The sequence below is a fragment of the Sardina pilchardus genome, chromosome 11 (assembly GCF_963854185.1).
Source record: "Sardina pilchardus chromosome 11, fSarPil1.1, whole genome shotgun sequence".
NCBI classification, from domain to species: domain Eukaryota; kingdom Metazoa; phylum Chordata; class Actinopteri; order Clupeiformes; family Clupeidae; genus Sardina; species Sardina pilchardus.
This window is the reverse complement of record NC_085004.1, coordinates 29,766,691-29,787,498: the sequence shown is the minus strand read 5'-3', so window position 1 is coordinate 29,787,498 and position 20,808 is coordinate 29,766,691. Positions and strand designations below refer to the sequence as shown.

Sequence of the window (20,808 nt, the reverse complement as noted above, 5' to 3'; positions counted from 1 at the left end):
CTATAATGGTTCAACAACCCCTCATGCTACTGCAATTGTCACTTTCTCTGGCTATTTAATTGATGTCAATATAATTTTGTTGTTGAGAAATGTGTGTGTGTGTGTGTGTGTGTGTGTGTGTGTGTGTGTGTGTGTGTGTGTGTGTGTGTGTCTGTGTGTGTGTGTGTGTGTGTGAGAGAGAGAGAGAGAGAGAGAGAGGAACCACAACTACAAGGAACTACGCTCCAAATTCTACCCAAAACCTTGATCTATATATCCAAAATTCTTTGAGATCGAAGACCACAAAAAAGGTATTTATTAGGAGAAGAAGAAAACTGTGCAATACTGGCAGCACACTACACAACTGCGACAGAAAGAGGAATGACCACTGAGCAACGCACCCGGCCACATACACAGAGAGAGAGGGAGAGAGAGATAGAGAGAGAGACATAAACACACGCACGTACGCGCCTGCGCACGCACACACACGCACGTATACAGTGTATCGACAAAGTGTAACAATGTTTGTAATGTTTGTTTAAATGTGAACGCTTTGGCAATGCATCATATGGTTTGTTGTGCCAATAAAGGATATTTGAATTGAATTGAATTGAGAGAGAGACTAAGTTCACCGTAAGAACCGTACATAGTTAACCAGATCTTGCACACACAAGATTTACCTAATGAAGGTCTAAGACCAAAATGTTGTATTACTACAATACAATAATAATAATTATTGTTAATAATTGATAATAAATAAAGATGTTCCTGAAACAAACACAAGCACACACCCAAGCTGTTGTCTAGTTGAGAATGTTTCAATGTAAAACATTTTAACAGTAGTGTGTGATATATTGTGACCTTGCTGATCATAGATTGTGTAAAAGTTGCTGATATCAATACATTATACATTATTAACCCCAGATTAGAAACATAATTGTTTCATTTTTGAGGGTTCTTGGCTTTGCAGTGAACAACTCTGAATTATGATTATTCAGAATCAACATCAACAGGAGATTTAGGGCATAGGGTATTAAAAGAGTTATATTTAGAAGGTTAATATGAATCAGCCATAACAATAAAGGCTTTTTAACTTTTTCAACCGAGAGTGCCTTCGAGTTTCTTTGTTTGTTAGTTAATTGATATTTGTTTGCCCTGCACTAAAGCAAGCTTCTCTGAAATGTTGAATGGCTGTATACATGCCAGCCCACTAGATGGCACATGAATCATTTAGAAATTCTATTGTTGTGAAGCAGATGAAATTCTATGGTGCCGCCATTTTAGTTTGAACAGCGCTGGGTGCAAAGCTTACAAAGGGAGAAGGTGGTAGACTGGTGATGCAGATCTAACTGTCTTTTAAACACCCTAATATGTTATTAATCGACGTATAGTCAGTGTAGTCTCTTTTATAGTTGCACTGTAAGACATTAATCTAACCATGTCTGCGGAAGGAGCGTCCGATCAGGTAATTTTATTGAATTATAGTATTGCTTTCAGGCGTTGATGATTTGCGGCCCGCATGCTTTCGTTAGAAACCACCTGTACCTAACGTTACCTTTCAACGACTTTTCTGACGGTTATTGTTGCCTTCTCCATACATAATTTGGAGTTGTAACATTTATGAGCTAGTATATTAGTATCTAACATCGTTATTAGATACTAGCTGCCCTGTTAAGTATTCAACCTCCAACACAAACTACGTGTGATCAGGCAACTGGTTTGCGTAGGCTGGTGGCTGGCTAACGTTATGTTAGCTAACGTTTGATAGAACCTAACGTAAATGTTGATGTATGAGGGCCGTTTTTTTTTTTAAATAGCTAACGTTAGCTAGTCAGATAGCACAACATCTGGCTAACTGGCCTAGCAAATGGAGCCTCGCAGCATTGTAACGTTATCGTTTATCTATCGTTAGCTTTCAAAGTAACGTTACTAATTTGGCGAAAATGCCCACTCTTTTATAGCTAACAGTAATTATTGACCTTGAGTAACTGCGCCTATACCATTTGAATCAAGGGACGTAACGTTACTAGCTAGCTGTTGTATGATCTAGTAGTTATGTGTTAGAACTTTGTTTACTTTGTTACATGATGCTACGAAACAGGCCAAGAAGCGCTGCCATTCACGAGTAGGCTAAAAAGCTACGTTGCTGATTAGCTGACAAGCGAACGTTGCTAGTTGCGAGCTAACGTCTCGATTTAGGCGGTGATTCTGATTGCACCTTGTTTAAGGATCTAATCCACTAGTCCATCGTACAATATTAGCTTGGAGTAATCGATATGCTAAAATATGACTAGGTAAATAGTTTCGGGATTCAGAGAGAAAGATAGGGATTCGTTCAATAGTGGGGTTTTTTGTTGAGCAAATTGGTTATATCTTGAGCGCATTACGTTGCATCCAGGACACATTATGTTGGTTAGTAACCAGAGTTGCCCGATAGCGCCATTGTAACTCCCAATTGAACACCTCACTCTGTGCTTTTCAGGCTGCCGAATACATCCCAGAGAAGGTGAAAAAGGCAGAGAAGAAGTTGGAAGAGAACCCTTATGACCTGGACGCATGGAGCATTCTGATTCGAGAAGCACAGGTTTAGTGACACAGGGTTGCATTCCTTCTACACGGGGTAACCTGCTTGGGCCAGAAGGGGAGGGAAGGGATTTCTAATCAAAAGCATATTGCACATTATGTCCTGTGCTCCTCACATTCTGAAACGGTGTTCTTTTTATAATGTACATGTAAATGCATTCTACTTTTTAGAATCAACCTATAGACAAAGCCAGGAAGACCTATGAGCGACTTGTCGCCCAGTTCCCAAGTTCGGGCAGGTTCTGGAAATTATTCATAGAGGCTGAGGTTAATATTTTTCTTTTATTCTCAAATGTTTGCATGGGTGTGCACAACCTAACAAGATCAACAACATGAATTTCACACATTATAATCAAAATCCTCCAAGATGCAAAAGGTTGGTCTTAACCACTTTTTTTCCCAGCAGCAAATTGTAAATAACTTAGGGGTTTCATGGCCAAATCACACTTAAACAATATGGGGTTAAGTGCATATTGTTGCATGTTTGATCTGCAACAGCATTAAAACTGTTTTAATAGTATTGGAGTGCTTTAGCCTTTTATTCACTTGTCGTGTCAATTTATTGCCTCCTGTGTCATTTCTTTGAGGTCATGTTATTTATAAACAATACCTGATCAAGTCCTTTAGTGTTTTAACATGTCCACGTGGTTGTCTTGCTCCCCTTGTGCGTGTCTTTATTGAACACTAGAACACCTGACTGATCACAAGTTTAGCAGTTCAGAGTTCTGATGATCCATTTGGTTTATAGTTTCAGTTCCTTTACTGAAAGATTATGGGCACAAATTAATAATTGTGCATTATCAGTACATAATAGTGGCCAACATTTGTCATACCACATGCAGCCATACATGCACTGGTTTGCTTGCATCCTTCCACTAGCCCGGCAAATTCAATGGCAGACATAACCTGCTAACTGAAATGTACATTTGCCCCCATCCCCATTTGATTTGGGTAAGTATTTAGTAGCCCACCCCCAAAGATGACAATGGATGTTTTTTTTGTTTTGTTTTGTTTTCCCCTCCCCCAACACTATAGCTTAGGAGTTAAGTGGAGCCTCTGTCCAAAATGTGCACACTGTAAATATGGGGAAAGTAAATCTCATTTGGCACTGCATTGCATTTTGACCAGAGTTCCCCAGCTCTTGAGTTTGGCCTGAATTCACGTTATTAGCTGTTTGTTTACCTTGTTGTTCACATTGTAGGAAGGAAGATGAGTGCAGTACTATGGAAACTATTATGGTGTTGATTTCTCATGAACAAGTTAGTGTTACAGCAGAAAGGAGAGTTGGTGGCATACAGAGCATATTTCATGGCAGGAACTGCTGTCACTATTATGTGAGTCCCTAGATTTAATTAGCTGTAGCTGTTTGCTACCTATGCAAAGTTGACCGGTCTGGAAGTCTGGATTGCATGAGTCTACGGATGTGTGGTTTCTAAGCAATGCCAATTTGTAACTGCTTTTGAGATATCAGTTTTCATTTTTCCTCTGACAGCATTTAGAATTTATCCCTGCGTGTCCTTTCTAATTAATTTCCAACCCTGATTATTACGCTGTATGTAGCCACAATAAAAAGCAGACTTACCAGTATTGGCTTTTTTTTTTTTTGTTTGCCTTATTGTGGAATTCTGTGCATGGTGTCTGTTTCTGCACCGTTTACTTAGTGGCTGTTTTTTTTATGTGCTCTTTCCTTTCTGCATCTCTGAAGAAATGAGAAATTTGAGCTTTTAAAGAAAATTTAAACCTTATATTTCAGTACTTTTTTGGTCACTTATATGGTTTTGTGGCTCCTATCATAAGCCTTTTATATAGCACTCATTAGCCTCAACATCTTCCAGGCTCTGTATGCTCTACAGATATCATGTACAGACTGACTTACACTGAGCAGTGAAGCATAGTGGCTTTTAACAGAGTTGACCTCCATCCAGTACATTTTGTTTTTAACAGAAATTTGCTTCAAGGTCTCTTTTTTTTTTTTTGCTTCAATTATTTATTTATATTTGCAACAAAACAGATAATTTTGCCTTTAAACCTTATTAGCGTACAGAATACCAAATATTTATACGAAACAAAAAGATGTAGGTCTACGTTATGTCATTGGGTCTGAAGAAAAATCTTCGCTTAGTATTATAATGCCTCCGCACATGTTGGAATATGTTATTTCTGGCATTTGTGCTAGTCTCCTTTGAAAAAGCAAACCAGTTTGATGTTTGAAACCCCTTGCTCAGACATCCATCGCCAGGGGTGTTTGAAGTGCATCTTTGGTGCGTGTTTCCAGGCAAATATAGTACAGATTATGAAAACTGAAGATGGCAACAGATGCATCATTTTCTGTCTTATGTCTGCCTCATTAATCATCACTGACCATGCAGATTGCGGTTTTGTTCAACTTGTAGAAAGCAACAAGAGAGAGAATTTGTATATATATATTTTTTTTTAAGTATTGAGATACTAAAACTAATAGCACATGTCCTACTACCAAGACCATTGTTTCTATGGTCTCTACCTTTCCGAAACAACATTGCCTATGTCAATCCTACAATGGACTAAGGTGTATTACAAGTACATTTTTTTTTTTTTTTTTTTTTTTTTTAATATTTGTCTTTGGATGGTATTGATACAACATCTAGATAACTGATCATTACCCTCTGTAGCCTGCATTTCTAACCCCTTCCCCACCCAAACATCAAAACTAAATTGAGTCGGCTCTGCATAATTGCTGGAAACTCGCACATGCCCAAATGTTGACATTCACCCTAAATGTTTGTCTTGACCGTTTTAAATATTTTTGGTTAATTTTTAAGTTACCCGGGGCTTGTGTTTATAGTTCAGACACAATCACCAGAAGTCGGGCCATATGGAGTTTATGTTTTTTCATGGTCAGATTCATATTCTTGTGTGCTCTGAATTGTCTTACAGTTCAATGACCATTCTTGATTTTTCTGAAGCCACTGTTTTCTTTGTTTAAAAATGATTTTGACTTCACCTGCCCTTTTGTGACTTGAGTGATTTTTCCACATTAAATAATAAAACAATGATTATTTTAAATCTTTATCATTTTCAGTCATTATTTGTGGTGTATGGAAATGCCCATAATTTTGCCTGAATGCGTGCTTATTTACAGAGTGATGCATGTGTTTTTGACTGCATTTACACTTTCTTACATATTAGAAGGAAATGATTTGTCTTCATGATTAATTTGTCAGAAAATAGCTCTTGGTAATTAAATCCTGATTGCAGGTAATTCAGAAAGATTTTTGTCCAAACGCGTGTTGGGTTTAGAATTGCTTTGAGATTGTTAGTCCTTATTGCTGTTGTTGACCTCACTCACTGAGCCAAATTGGTCTTTGCGCTGCTTTGTTGTAAGCCTCAGTGACTGGTTGTGTACTTGATCTCTGAGTGTGAGTGAATGTCATTACTGCTGTGGTGTTACAGTTTCCACAAACTGGAAGTGAAAATGGCTGGACTTGATGAATGACTGGGATGCTGTGTATAGCGATTCCTAGTTCCTTTTTGAGCATGGCTGTGTTGGACATATGAGTTCCTAGTTCCCCTGCGAGCATGGTAGAACACACTCTGGATAATTTAAGGTTGTAGTTTGTAACTTCCAGAGAGGTGTGCACTGCAGTGTGGTTAGTGTTGTGTTTCTAAAATTCGCTGAACTCTGCTTAATTTGGATTAATGGTCTCACATTTCAGCAAGGGCTAAAGTGGCCATCTGGTATGAATTTAATAGTGTGTGTGTGTGTGTGAGGTGGGTGTGGCTTGGGGGTAAAAGAGGATAGATTATGACGCTACTGCTTTATAAGTGACCTTTTCAGATCTCATTATCAATAGGAATTGACATCAATCGCTATCAATTGTATTGAATATTACAGGTTCAGCATGGAATGTTTGACTTATTTGCTGAGATATTAGGTCTTAAGGCAGAAAGAATGTAGATGGATGACTAGGGTTTTTTTAATATGATAATAAATATATATATATATATATATATATATATTTAATCTATTTAAAGCTGTATGGACAGCCCAAAATTACTTTGTATTTGACATTATACTGGCATATCTATGTTGTGTACTTAAGAGGTGTGTCTGTCCCTTTGGCAACCAATATTATTTGCTGGCATGGCAAATTGACCCCTCCCCTTTTTCCCCGTTATCTTTATCTAATACTCCTCTGTCGAATCTGTCTGTCCTTGGCACACCATCAGCTAATTATAATAAGGCCATTTTGATATTCATGCTGAAAACATTAAATAGTGAAGAGCCTTTTGCGCTTGGCAACTTGTCACAATAGTCCTCATTCAACAAATTAGTATATTTAAGAGTCTAACTCAAAGAATTCCTAACTTGAAGATGATTCTGTGGTACATAAGATTAGAACAAGCCAAATGTGACTGGTGTGCCAATCAAATCGAAAGAATAGGACGTTTTAATGTTATCTTTGGAGTTGTCCAGCAGGATTTAGTGTAGTGCAATATGATCTCCTATACATTAACACATGTAAATAATAAAATATTTGATTCTGTTGTGTTTGTAAAATATGTGTGCTCATGCCAAACTACACAAACACAATTTGATTAACTAGAGTAGTTAATACAGAGAATTAACCTCCAGTTAATGCAAATTCTCAAATTCAAACCATTGGATTGGATGAGCTGCATTGTTCTACTGTCCAGCTATCCATTTGGAAATCGTAATTTTATCATTATTATTAGTCACAAACTTTAAGGAACATGCCAGATTTGCCAGCTTGGCTTATTTGCCATCTACACTACCCAACTTTTCTTTGCATGTAATAACCCACTCTGGCACTGTTGGTCTAACTAAGCCTCTTTCATTGGAAGTGGGTTAGGCCTGTTAATTATGCTAGGCTAATAGTGTCAGACTGAGTAATTGCATGTGTATGCTGCGTTGTATTGGATCATGCAACTCAGCTCAGCCCTTTACCTACCTGGACTCGAACCTGCAATTGGCAGCACCTCAGATTTGGACTCGAGTGTGCCAGCAAGGAAGCTAAAACACATGGGTTACTAGCATGTCTCTTAAAACATCAGGAGGAATTGGTTTACCCAACAAACATACTGCACTGCTACGTACCAGCTGGCTACTTGCCCCTATACCTTACTCCCGCCTTGGTCTTGGTACCAATGTAACCTGCGTTGTTGAACGCGTGGCTCAGCCCTGCACCTGCCTGGACTTGAACCCATAATTGCAAGCACTTCGGATTGGGATGCGAGTGTGCTAGCAAGGGCGCTAAAGCACATGGGTGCGATCATCTCTTACTAGCATGTCTCTTAAATCGTAACTTTTGCCAAAATGCAACCTAGGGTGTTTTTGTGAGTGTGCCAGATTCAAGCCTTTGTTTAAAAGCATAATTGAGTCCGAAGCGCCTCTTTTATGCTTGTCCTTGTTGCTGTTATCGGGTCAAATAGCCTTTTGAACAGGAATCGTAGGGCCACTACTATTTGACATGATGGCATCAAAATCGCCATTTTTAAAACAGCATGCAACTTTGATCAATGTATCAACAGTGTCTCTACACATGAACTGGCCATGGAATCCAGGCTGCTTATGCTGCGTTTTATTATTCAATCCAAACCGATTCAGCTGAAATAACGTCACGTCCACACTTTTTATTATTTTTTGCATGTACGATTTGGAGGAAAACATGGATGCCACGTGCTGCGGAAGCACTGGCCGAGCACCAGGCGTGTTTACCTTCTGTTAGCATCGCTAGCCATGTTTACTAACACCAGTTTGAAACAAGTCTTCATTTAATATTGTGCTCCCAACAAGACCGCTTCCCATAGGCACTGATACAGATGCCGTTAGTAAGGTATTGCAGTAAAACGAGTGATAGAAGTCCTCATTTAAACATCATCCAAGCACAATGAAAACAGTTCATACTTACCAGTGACACTGGGCGCAGCCATCTAGGAATCTATCGGTATCCTTGCTCAGTCTCCTCTTGAGTTCAACCATGCAGGCAAGCTCGTCGTCCGAGTTAAAGGGGCGTGTAAATGCATGTCTCTAGTTAAAGGAATATTTCGGTATTTTACACTTTAAGTCCGTTTTCTCTCTTGCCTAGCATGAAAACTAGTGTTTGACACCGAAATCTCGACGATTGAGCCCATTTGTGGAATTTGGCAGACTTAGAATGGAGCTCTGTATGGCTTTAACACTGCTCGCTTTGTGCATGGTCTATTCTGTCCTGAAAACACCGCTAAACGTTCATTTTTAAAAGTGTGCAGCTTACCGAGTGGTTACTGGTTTTCAACGATCTTCTATAGCAAGTTTAGCAGCGAAATACAGCTTCTGTTATCAGGGATTTTCAAAATCCCGGAAGTACTTTTTCAACCGTGTGTGCCTAATATAACACAACAGAATTTGAATTTTACTGCGAAACTTGCTAAGATCGTTGAAGACCAGTAACCACTCGGTGAGCTGCACATTTTAAAAAACGTTTAGGGGTGTTTTAAGGACAGAATAGACCATGCACAAAGCGAGCAATGTTAAAGCCATACAGAGCTCCATTCTAAAGCTGGCAAATTCCACAAACAGGCTCAATCGTCGAAATTTCGGTGTCGAACACTCGTTGTCATGCTAGGCAATACAGAAAACGGGCTTAAAGTGTAAAATGCCAAACTATTCCTTTAACATCCTGTGTTTCTCCTCGGACCTCTGAGATGGGTGGATAATAAAACACACCATTAGAAGCATGAATTAAGCTAGTCTGTGTTGTTATTTTTGGGTCAAAAGTGGCGCCTCTGACGTTTAAACGAAAGTTGCACAACAAAAAGTTACACTTCAAATCATCAGAAGGATTGATTTACCAACGAACATTCTGCACAGCTACGTACCAGTTGGCTACTGTTACTCGCCCCCTTAAACCTCCCTCTCACCTTGGTCGTGGCACCAATGTAACCCTGGCCTGGACTCGAACCCACAGTTGGTAGGACCTCGGATTGTGATGCAAGTGTGCTAGCAAGGAAGCTAAAACACTACCCTGGAAATCCAGAGTTCTCGCAAAAGCACAATTTGAATTGTGTCCGTAAGATACTCTGGCCACGAGCAATGATGCACGTTACATTTACCCCAATCATCTGGGGTAACCAATCAAATCGGTGTATCTGATATAGGCGGGCCAGGGGCGAGCTAAACCGATGCCGACAGCGCTTCAACCTTCGAAATCAGTAAATATTGGACGTAGTGTTATCCAATTGCGTCAAAGTCCAGAATCAGTCATAGTGAACATTGTTCGTAGAGTTATCCAAATGCGCACAGTGAGATTTTCAAATCCATGTTTGGTGCCACCCCTCTAGTTGGGCCATTTTCCTTATTCGTGGCCAGACCCTTAATCTGAAAGATTCCAGGGTCTGGTTTACTACTAGGCTACTAAAACGCATAGGTGCTAGCATGTAAGCATCTCTTAAAATATCAGAAGGAATTGGTTTACCCAACGAATATACTCCACAGCTACGTACCAGCTGGGTACCGGTACTCGCCCCCTAAACTTCACTCCCACCTTGGTCATGGCACCAATGTAACCTGTGTTGTGTTGAACGTGCAGCTCAGCCCTACACCTTCCCAGACTCAAACCCTCAACTGGCAGCACCTTGGATCTCTTACTTAAAGCATCAGGAGGGTGGTTTACCCAATGTACGTACTTCACAATAATGTACCAGCTGGCTCCGTTACTCACCCCTCCTAAACATCATTCGCATCTGGCACCAATTTAACCTGCATTATGTTGACCACGTGGCTCAGCCTTCCACTTGTCCAGACTTGAACCCTCAACTTGCAGCACCTTGGATTGGGAGGCGAGCAATTCCTGGGTTCAATTCCCGGCTTCCACCAGTGTGCCCTTGAGCAAGGCACTTAGTTTATCCGGCGACAATGTAACAATGCCCTTGTTATGTAATTGAGATACGCAGGTACCCTCTGTTGGGGACGGATCCCATAACACTATGTAACGTGTTGTGTAGATGGCTAATGCTGCTGCCTTCATGTGCTCCTTGAAAGGTCACAATTTTCTTCTTGTTCTTCTGACTGTGGTGTGGTCATGTGCTTTTAAGTCGCAATCAGGAAACAACATAATTCTGCCAAATAAGATGTGTTACACAGAGCGTTTAAATAACACGGCGAGTGCTGTTTCCAGTATCTGCATGATAATAAAGCGCAAATTAAATGGATTAAGGATTGTTTCAAAAGAATGGTGTCTAGACACCTATGGGATGTGCACCAGATTGCAAGTGACAAAAGATATATTTGCCGAATTCACATTAAAGTCCATATGAACTTCAATTGAACGTCAAAGTGGCAACAAAGCCCTCAATTCCCAATCACTCAAAAATTCTGGTATAGAATGATTTGAGTTTTCCATTGCACTTGCAGGCCACAGTAGCCTTGCTCTACATTCAAACTTGCAACCTCCAGAGGCTAAAGTAAACGGGTACTAGCGTCTATGTTGCTATTGTGTCTTAAGGTGTCAAGGTGTGACACTTTCGCCTTTATACTCAAGCTTGTGGCCTCCGGTTACATCGGTGCCATGGCCCAAAGGGGAGTGTGTTGTGGGTACTGTTCAGTGGACTTCGAACCTCAGAGGCTGGGGATGGGAGGCAGGAGTGCTAATTAGAGCTAAAATCCATGGGTACTGATGTTGGGGACAGAGGTTCACTTACTGCACAGTGCTACCTGCTGTCTACCGTCGCACTACATTCCCACAGACGTTTTGGAGGCTTTGCCACACTTTGGATTGAATGACGTGTACTGCCGTACTGAATTGTGGCTCCATTGCCTGACGTCATCTGCATTGTGTTTACTGTGCTGTTCAGCCCTTCACTTGCCCAACTGCGTAAACTTGCAGCACCTCGAACTGGGAAGTGACAGACATAGTGGAATTGCCCTCAAGGTTATGCTATATGCTGTTTTGTTGCAAATGCATATTCCATAATCAAAACTACTTTGATTCACCATATTACATCCTCAAAACTACTTCGATCAATATCATTTTGGTCCTCAAAGTAAATTATAGATTTGTTATTCAAACCTCGACCCTACAGGTTTAAAACATACCAGATTTGCGTATTAAACTGTTAGAAGAGAGGTTAACGCAGTTTGAAGTTCTTACCAAGAATTTCCGAATTAAATTGTTCCGTTGCTTGCGTACGTTGAGAATGGTCCAATTTTAGAATCTCCAGCTAGTCAAACAATGCCATGCCAAATGCTATAGCACAGGTGTTGGCCAAGCAAGGGATGGGATTCTGAACGCAAATTTAAAGTTATATTTAGCAGATGCTTTTATCCTAAATGATAAGTCGCAACCGCAGGAATCGAACCCCAGTCAACATTTTAAAGTCTCTACTGGTGACCAGTACAAAACATGCCCACCGTGTTGGTCGCCATGCCAGAGAGGTCAAGATCCACTAAACGTTTAATGTGACTGCAGGCATACTGCTTCTGGATGCGCCCACCTTATCGTTGAGGTCAAGATGGAGCCCTCCAGGGGGTCAAGATCGTGTAGATTAGCTTCGGCATGTTAGCATAAGCCATTTTCAAGTAAACGCAAAATACTTTTCAAAAGAGACAGTGGTGTCTTGAACACACTGCTGTATAATGCAAGCACAGCTGAGATCCATCATTTTCTAATTTCTGAGTCTAATGAAATGGATGAATACATCTTTACAGACGCATTCTGTCTACAAATGTAGCCCAGATCTATGGGGCCCACCTGAGATGGGACATAATCCTAGACCATGAGTTGTACATTGTGATCTCTGTACTGACATCTGCTGGTCAGATATTATAATTGGATTCAGGTTTGAATAGTTATCAAAGGGTTAATCAATCCAAATGACTTCAGAGAGCTTGTATTTGAGGAAGACCAGGAAGAGGAATTAATGGAGGGCATTCCCTTTTCACTGTTCTGGCTTCATTTAATAAACTCCTATTTTGAATGGAATGTTACTAGATATTTTGATATTTTTTTTCCCCCATCACTTTCATATCATTATCACTTAAGCACAAAATGGAATGAGACAAGTAACTTGACTTCAAAGGAGCTGTCAGTGATTGTAATCTAATACACTTTTTGTTGAGCTGCAATTTAGTTAATCTAGTATGTGCGCTTAAAAAAAATATGGTGTTCATATAGACATGGCTCTGTAAATGTGAAACAAACACAGCTGGACCAAGACGGAAATAGCTCCAGCCAATCCACACATTGACGGAGGGGAGAGTGTAATTGGATAGGCTGTTGGGCTCGAGTATTAATAAGCTTTCACCATTATCATGGCATCTACAAGACGGAGTAGAGACGGAAATTGTAACCTTAATGCAATCGAAAGGCTTATGTGATCCGTTTCAGTTTCCATGACATATAGCCCTTGATAATTTCTCCTTCAGCATCAGCCTTATTGACTAAGCGAAGGTGGGGGTGGGGATCATATTCTTAGTGTCTCCCTGCAGAACACTACAATGAGAGTCACTCTCATACTGTAATCCTGGAATGAACTGAATTGAAATAATCGAACGCTGATATTTTTTTATGGTTCTATTTGAAATGTTCCTACAGTTCACATTTAAAATATCAGTCATGTGGAAGATTTTGCTTTATAGCTTGACTCCTCTCTTCTACATTCGAGGCAATCAACATGCTTTGACTAATTTTGAATTCAGAAGCTGCAAAGAGAAAAAAGCCTGATGAGTTTCAAAAGTTTTAATTCCAAGAAGTGTGGTTTACCAAATCAAAACCCCACCTGCTGATTGAGAAAAACCCTGAGAGAATTTTGTCTGTCTGTTCAAAGGCATGCATTTGAAAATAAAGTGTGTGGAATTCACATTGTTGATCTAGTTGGGGTTGGTTGTGTGTTTTTACTGAATAATAACTCTTTAAACTGTTCGGATTTGCTTGGTTAATGGTACATTTGCGATTTGTCCACAGATAAAGGCAAAAAACTATGACAAAGTTGAAAAGGTGAGTGTCAACTGTTACCATTATATTTCGTGGCCTTCCATTGGAGGATTGGGCTGAAAAAAGAGAGAAACGTTGCAAATGCTAAAAAAATGAACTACTGTACGTCATCTCCTCCTAAATCTTTTTTTCCTGTGATCAAACCAAATGAATGAAGAAAACCTCTTGATGTTTGATAAAGGAACCTTCAATTTGTTTCACTTCTCAAAATCTGGTTTCAACCACATACATCCTGTGTGTTTTTTATTATTGTCTAAAATCACCATTTAAGCCTATAAATGTATACAAACATGAACATTAAATGTATTCCCCAACCTCTCTATTGTTTCTGTCCCTGTTGACTATTGACACAACTGTGTATTCAGCTGCTGTTACTGTAGAGACAAATGTGTGTGTGTGTGTGTTTGTTTGTTTGTCTTTATTGGTACAGTTATTTCAAAGGTGCTTGATGAAGGTACTACACATTGACCTATGGAAGTGCTACCTGTCTTATGTCAGAGAAACCAAAGGAAAGCTGCCCAGTTACAAGTGCGTTTATTATCTCACTCTATTTTCCGTCAGAGAATATTCAGATTTCTTTGTGTATTTATTTTGATAGTTGGAGTAGTATTGACATCAGTGGTGGTTCTGTGTGGGGAATTTAAGATCTACTACCCCAGTTGTGTAATCACAGGTTTTTTAATTCGCAGAGAAAAAATGGCACAGGCGTATGATTTCGCACTGGACAAGATAGGAATGGAGATCATGTCATACCAGGTAACCATTTTGAATAGAAGCGGGAAGCCTTGAATTTTCTAACACATTATGCCCCATAAATTAGCATGATTTACGTTATATTTGCACATCCCTCTTCCTCAGATCTGGGTGGACTACATCAATTTTTTAAAAGGAGTGTAAGTGTATCAATATTCCATAATATCCAATAAATATCCATTTTATACCTCTATTGTTTTATTGATTTACCTCAGTATTACGACTGAAGGGCTTTGAAGTGAAGTGGGGGTGAAATGTGTTGCCTTGCTCCACAGTGAGGCTGTGGGCTCATACGCAGAGAACCAGCGCATCACTGCTGTGCGGCGAGTTTACCAGAGGGGCTGTGTCAACCCCATGATCAACATTGAGCAACTGTGGCGGGACTACAGTAAATATGAAGAGGTAAGAGGTTTTTTTTTTTTTTGTTTTTTTTTGTTTTTTTTTAATACAAATATAGCCGTACATGGATTGGCTAGCTGGAGTAAGTGAATGAAATAATCCAAGATGGATAGCATATTGTGAGTGTTATAGACCCATCTAACCAATGAACTGTTGCACCCCACAGGGCATCAATGTACACCTTGCCAAGAAGATGATTGAGGATCGAAGCAGAGACTACATGAATGCTAGACGGGTGGCTAAGGTCTGCACCTTTCTTATTTACTTTACTGTGTAGAAATGCACATGTGATGGCACATGACCGACCTTTTTGATGACCAGTTCAACTGAAGGTGTGTGTGTGTGTGTGTGTGTGTGTGTGTGTGTGGTAGGAGTATGAGACCGTGATGAAGGGCCTGGACAGGAACGCCCCATCGGTGCCTCCGCAGAACTCTCCTCAGGAAGCCCAGCAGGTGGAGATGTGGAAAAAGTACATCCAGTGGGAGAAGAGCAACCCGCTGCGCACCGAGGACCAGACGCTCATCACCAAGAGAGGTGAGCCTGCAGCGTGCAGTTCAGCTGACAGGCCAACAGGGGTCAGCATTGCATCTACTGTGTCTGAAAAGCTGATTCGGATGAAATTATCCACTAGCTATTTTCAGTTCAAGTTGATGGAGGCATAACATGTGAATATGTCTTAAGGTGCTTATGAGTGCCTTGGTGTAGCCAAGTGTAACTTGGTGTGTTGCTTTGTCATCTTAGTAAAATTAAATTTTGTTGTTACCTATGGTAACCTACCCATTATTACTGTCTTGAAACACACTTTGACCCTTACTCCTAATCGGAATGGTTTTTGTCTGTCTTGCAGTTATGTTTGCCTATGAGCAGTGCCTGTTGGTCCTGGGCCATCACCCTGATGTATGGTACGAAGCTGCCCAGTACCTGGAGCAGTCCAGCAAGCTGTTGGCAGAGAAAGGAGTGAGTGTCCAGCAGTGAGAGTGCACACACTTATTATATCTACTTTATGACTGGAGGAGGGAGGGAGGCTTAATCTACTGCAGACTGATGGTTGAATTGTTGTAGAATGGAGGGAATTGATGTGGAGTACAACTTTGTGAAGGGTTGACCTGAACAGTGCATGAATGTTAATTTGCTATATCGTGACCTCTGTCCTGACTAACATAAACATTGCATTTAATTTTATGTCAAGAAAAAAAATCTGAATCGCATTCCGTTGTAAACAAGAAGCCCTTCTGTCGTATGTAGGACATGAACAACGCCAAACTGTTTAGCGATGAGGCGGCCAACATCTACGAGCGTGCCATTGGAACCCTGCTGAAGAAGAACATGCTGCTCTACTTTGCGTTTGCCGACTATGAAGAGGTGAGCTCGGTCAACGGACAACAGACTTTGACCGCCAAATCGGGCGGCAGTTTAGACATCAGATCAATTGCAGCCGTTAAAGCTCATGACTTGCCTGCAGAGAGGGCATTCTCTTATCATGGCCATAATGTACTCCTTCATCTGTCCCTTAGAGCCGAATGAAGTACGAGAAGGTGCACAGCATATATAACCGTCTGCTGGCAATAGAAGACATTGATCCCACATTGGTAAGTTTTGATAGCTAGTGGATACCAATTTATTAGCTTTGGACAAAGTTGTCTGTGAAATAGCCATAGTCATAACCACATTAAAGATCTACCAAATGTACAACATACAGCTGGTGTATTTTGATGTGAGCGAAATCAACCTATTTTACTGATCATGACTGTCAACTGGCTGGTGTGGTTCTGTGTCCTCCCTCATCCATAGGTTTACATCCAGTACATGAAGTTTGCCAGGAGGGCAGAGGGCATTAAGTCTGGCCGCACCATTTTTAAGAAGGCCCGAGAGGATCTTCGCACACGGCACCACGTCTATGTGACCGCCGCACTGATGGAATACTACTGCAGCAAGGTGAGTGCCACCGGACAGGGCAGAGACCAGGGGCAGGCCGAGTCTGATGTACCGTGTTCGTGCCTTGTGTCCTCTGTGGATGCCATTCAAATATTTGGCTCTCATGTTTTTTTTGTTTTTTTCTCTTCACAGGATAAATCTGTGGCCTTTAAGATTTTTGAGCTTGGCTTGAAGAAATATGGAGACATACCAGAGTATATCCTGGCTTACATTGATTACCTCTCTCATCTCAATGGTGAGGATGATCAACCATGCTTGAATGATTTTTCAGCCCTTTTTTTTTTTTACTGGAACCCCTCTAGCTGATGGCCAAACTCATCATTGATCTTTGGAATGAATGGCTGACATGGCAGTTGGTGCAGGGCAGGCGTTGCCCACGTCACCGTGGTCATGGTATCTAGTGAGGTGTAGTTGTTTACCAATGGAGGATTATCTGAGGAGAGGGCCCTTATCACTGTCTGTAGGGCTTTGGTAGTGAGCAACATGGAAACAGTGTTTGCAATGCAATAAACAATACTCAGTTCACCATTTAATCTAGCTCACAATTGAGTAGTTATCAGGTGAGGGTGGGGGTGGATTAGTTGATAAATATGGCCATTATTACCAGTATTGAGATTCCAACTTTCTCTCTCCGTCTGTGACAGAGGACAACAACACAAGGGTGCTGTTTGAGCGGGTGCTGACCTCAGGAAGCCTGTCGCCTGAGAAGTCTGGGTGGGTGACCTACATCTGTCTGTCCTCAAGCACCTCCACACACACACTTATCCACTCAATTGAGTTTGGCTAAAGCATGCATTTAGCAGTGACCTGAGTTCAGTTTGTCATGGGATATATAAAAAACGCCTGTGTATATGCCTTGAGCCCATCTGAGTCTTGGCCCACATTTTTCCCCTTCGGTCTCCAGTGTCAGGTCCACCTGTGAGTCATGTATACTGACCTGTGCCCGTTCTCAACAGTGAGATCTGGGCCCGCTTCCTGGCCTTTGAGAGCAACATTGGCGATCTGGCCAGTATCCTGAAGGTGGAGAGGAGGCGGTTCACAGCCTTCAAGGACGAGTACGAGGGCAAGGAAACGGCACTGCTGGTGGACCGCTACAAGTTCATGGATCTCTACCCCTGTTCTGCCAGTGAGCTGAAGGCCCTTGGGTATAAGGTGAGAACTGAATACTTGAGTCATTTGATCAGTGTGATTTGACTCCCTGGAACTATTAAGGGAGTAAGAGCTTAAAGTTCTCAAGCACTGTGCCGAAATTCAGACTGGCGCCAGGCTGTATAAGATTAGAACATTTCCGGCACACATTTTACTCAAATTACTCTGTGCATTGGCAGGACGTGTCACGTGCCAAGCTCACCGCGCTGATTGCGGAGACTGTGGTGGCGCCCTCGAAGGACGCCGCACAGAAGGAAGAGGGTGACCGTAAGCCTGAGTACCCTAAGCCCGACACCAACCAGATGATCCCTTACCAGCCTCGCCACCTGGCCCGTGAGTACCAACCATCAGCCTCATCACCCAACGACTGATTTTACATTCCTCTCAAAGCATCAGACCACGGCTATGATCACTTTCTTCCATATTTTCAATACAGTTTATAGTTGATACATCCATATACCGTATTTTCCGGACTATAAGGCGCACTTAAAAGCCTTTCATTTTCTCAAAAAAAGACAGTGCGCCTTATAGTCCAGTGCGCCTTATATATGGAATAATTCAGGACCTCGAATTGATTTTGTGTGATACACAGCGCTCTGTCAAAATGTTATTGTGAAAGTGTTTGATAGAGTTTGACTGACTGACTTATCGGTTTTGTTTCGCTTAATGCGCCTTATAGTCCGGTGCGCTTTATATATGAAAAACGTATGAAAATAGACCATTCATTGACAGTGCGCCTTATAATCCAGTGCGCCTTATAGTGCGGAAAATACGGGTATATATTCAGTGTTCATATGTAGTTGGCTGCTTTGTGATCGGGGTGCTTAACGGTGTCTCTGGTCTGGCCTGCCCTCAGCTCCAGGACTGCACCCTGTCCCAGGAGGAGTGTTCCCAGTGCCTCCCGCTGCAGTGGTGCTCATGAAGCTGCTGCCTCCTCCCACCTGTTTCACAGTCAGTACACACAATACCTCCACCGTTTTATCTAGACTCTCATGCTTAGGGGACACCTTGTCTGCTTCTTTCGAAGGGATACTATAGAACTTCAGACCATTTTGTTGTAGACCATTTGTCTTCGCCCATAAATTGTTTGCTTTTTATATTAGTATTTGTACTGTTAACAGTTAAGAGATTTTTCATTAGTTAGTTTGCCCAACTGTAAGTAACTCCTTGCATCACAGTTGCATACTGGGCCCTAAACTCCCCTTTGTCCCTCTCCCCCAATAGGGTCCCTTTGTGCAAGTGGAAGAGCTGATTGAGAACTTAAGAAGATGCACACTTCCTGAGAGTAAGTGTTTCACACCCAAACCACACAGTGCGTTAGTTTACTGTCTAAACTCAGACATTACTCACCAGTCTCCCACCTTCTAACCTTCTCTCCCTCCTTCCCTCCCTTCCTTCCTCCCTCACTCCTTCTCTCCCTCCCTCTCTCCCTCCTCTGCCCTGTGGTGCAGCTGTTGATGCTGCTGTGGAGTTGATCACTGGGCGGCAGCCGGAGATGGTCAGCGAGGGCAACGGGCCGCTGGAGAACCACGCCATGGCCAACAAGTCGCTCAAGAGGCCCAACGCCGACTCGGACGAGGAGGAGGACAAGGGCGCCGTCGCCCCGCCCGTCCACGACATCTACAGGGCCCGGCAGCAGAAGAGGATTCGATGAACTCAACCTCATGCAGAGCCACACACACACACACACACACACACACAAACACACACACCATTCTGAGCCAAGCAAGGACATTAATGCTCTAACATCCCTATACACAAGTCCGCCCTCTCTCCTGAAAGGTTGTCGATATTAGCGTCTAGGCCCACCACATGTGGGAGGGCAGTGGAAGGCACACACCTTCACCCCACGCACAACAGGAATGGACAGGAATGTATGTTTCCGTTTCCTTCACTAACTGCTCTCCTTGAACACGTGTCCATTGGGTACGATGGGAGCAAGTCATTTTTAAGATCCATCATCTATCCATCGATTGCCTGTCTACAGATCCACATGTCTCATTGTCTTGTTATTGTTTTGTTTTTGGAGGATTTTTTTAACAGTTTTATTTTTTAAAACTGAGTGGCTTAAACTGTACAAAGTTTTTAAATCTCAACCTTGATTTGACACAGATTGACATTTGCCTGTGTATACCTGGTGATGGAGAAATCTATTCATTCTGTTTTGTAGACAAATGGAGATTACACAAGTTCCCTCCAATAAAAGGAAAAAAAACTGTCTGGACTTAATGTGTTAAGACTGTGTATATTGAAGCAAGGGATATGTGAAGGAAATTGGTGGGTGGATTGGATATGATGGGTAGGTGGATCAGTTGATCCTAATTTTACGTACTTGTACTGCTTTGAATCCCATGGTCACAGACAATATTAACTGCGCTGGATCACATGTATTCCCCTCAGAGGAATTTGAATATGTTTAATGTGACCACCAGAGGGCACTGCAGAGCCACATGGGGCCGACTAGTTTGAGTTGAATTGAGGATGGAGATGATTGCTGTGAGTACTCACGGAAATGCTTCTTTACCAAACAAACACAATGGGCTATGTAGCCAGATACTTATAATCCATCACATCTTTTGACACATTCTTTTCTTGGCCTCTTATGTCATTCTGAAATGAGGATATGTAAGAGAGAATTTAATCAGCCCTCCAGGTGCAGTAAAGATATAATACGGTTAGGCAGATGTATTGTCAAACTCTATTTATGACCTTGTGAATGTGTGTTTCTGTTATAGAAGGGCACTCTGGCTTAAAACCTAGTTATGCCATTAACACCATAACGACATTATGTCTTTGATGAATGTCAGGGCGAATGACATCCCACTGAATTGCCTTTGTGACGTGACGTCCACCAAAGAGTCGGGAGAGACATCTGGCCTGCCCACATCGTCACGTCACGGAAGCTCTTTGACCTCACCCTTGATCCTGCCATCTGGGAATGGGAGCGGGAATGCTGCGCTTCGCGGAGACACCACTGTCTAAACACTGCAAGAACATGGACAAAGTAGTGATCTTCGTTCATACTTTGCTGTTTCAT

General features: G+C 41.7%; 1 protein-coding gene across 1 annotated transcript; it reads left to right on the top strand.

Annotated features, from left to right (window-relative positions):
- The first annotated feature begins 1,263 nt into the window (after positions 1-1,263).
- cstf3 (cleavage stimulation factor, 3' pre-RNA, subunit 3) lies at positions 1,264-19,989 on the top strand. The gene is made up of 21 exons (XM_062548890.1): positions 1,264-1,444; positions 2,462-2,563; positions 2,734-2,829; positions 13,506-13,538; positions 13,966-14,063; positions 14,225-14,291; positions 14,394-14,428; positions 14,564-14,690; positions 14,854-14,931; positions 15,059-15,221; positions 15,535-15,644; positions 15,933-16,049; positions 16,202-16,276; positions 16,479-16,622; positions 16,755-16,857; positions 17,267-17,336; positions 17,579-17,774; positions 17,951-18,104; positions 18,628-18,722; positions 18,996-19,056; positions 19,223-19,989. The coding sequence occupies exons 1-21, from the start codon at positions 1,418-1,420 to the stop codon at positions 19,423-19,425; spliced, it is 2,154 nt and encodes a 717-aa protein (XP_062404874.1). The 5' UTR covers positions 1,264-1,417; the 3' UTR covers positions 19,426-19,989.
- The last annotated feature ends 819 nt before the right edge of the window (positions 19,990-20,808 follow it).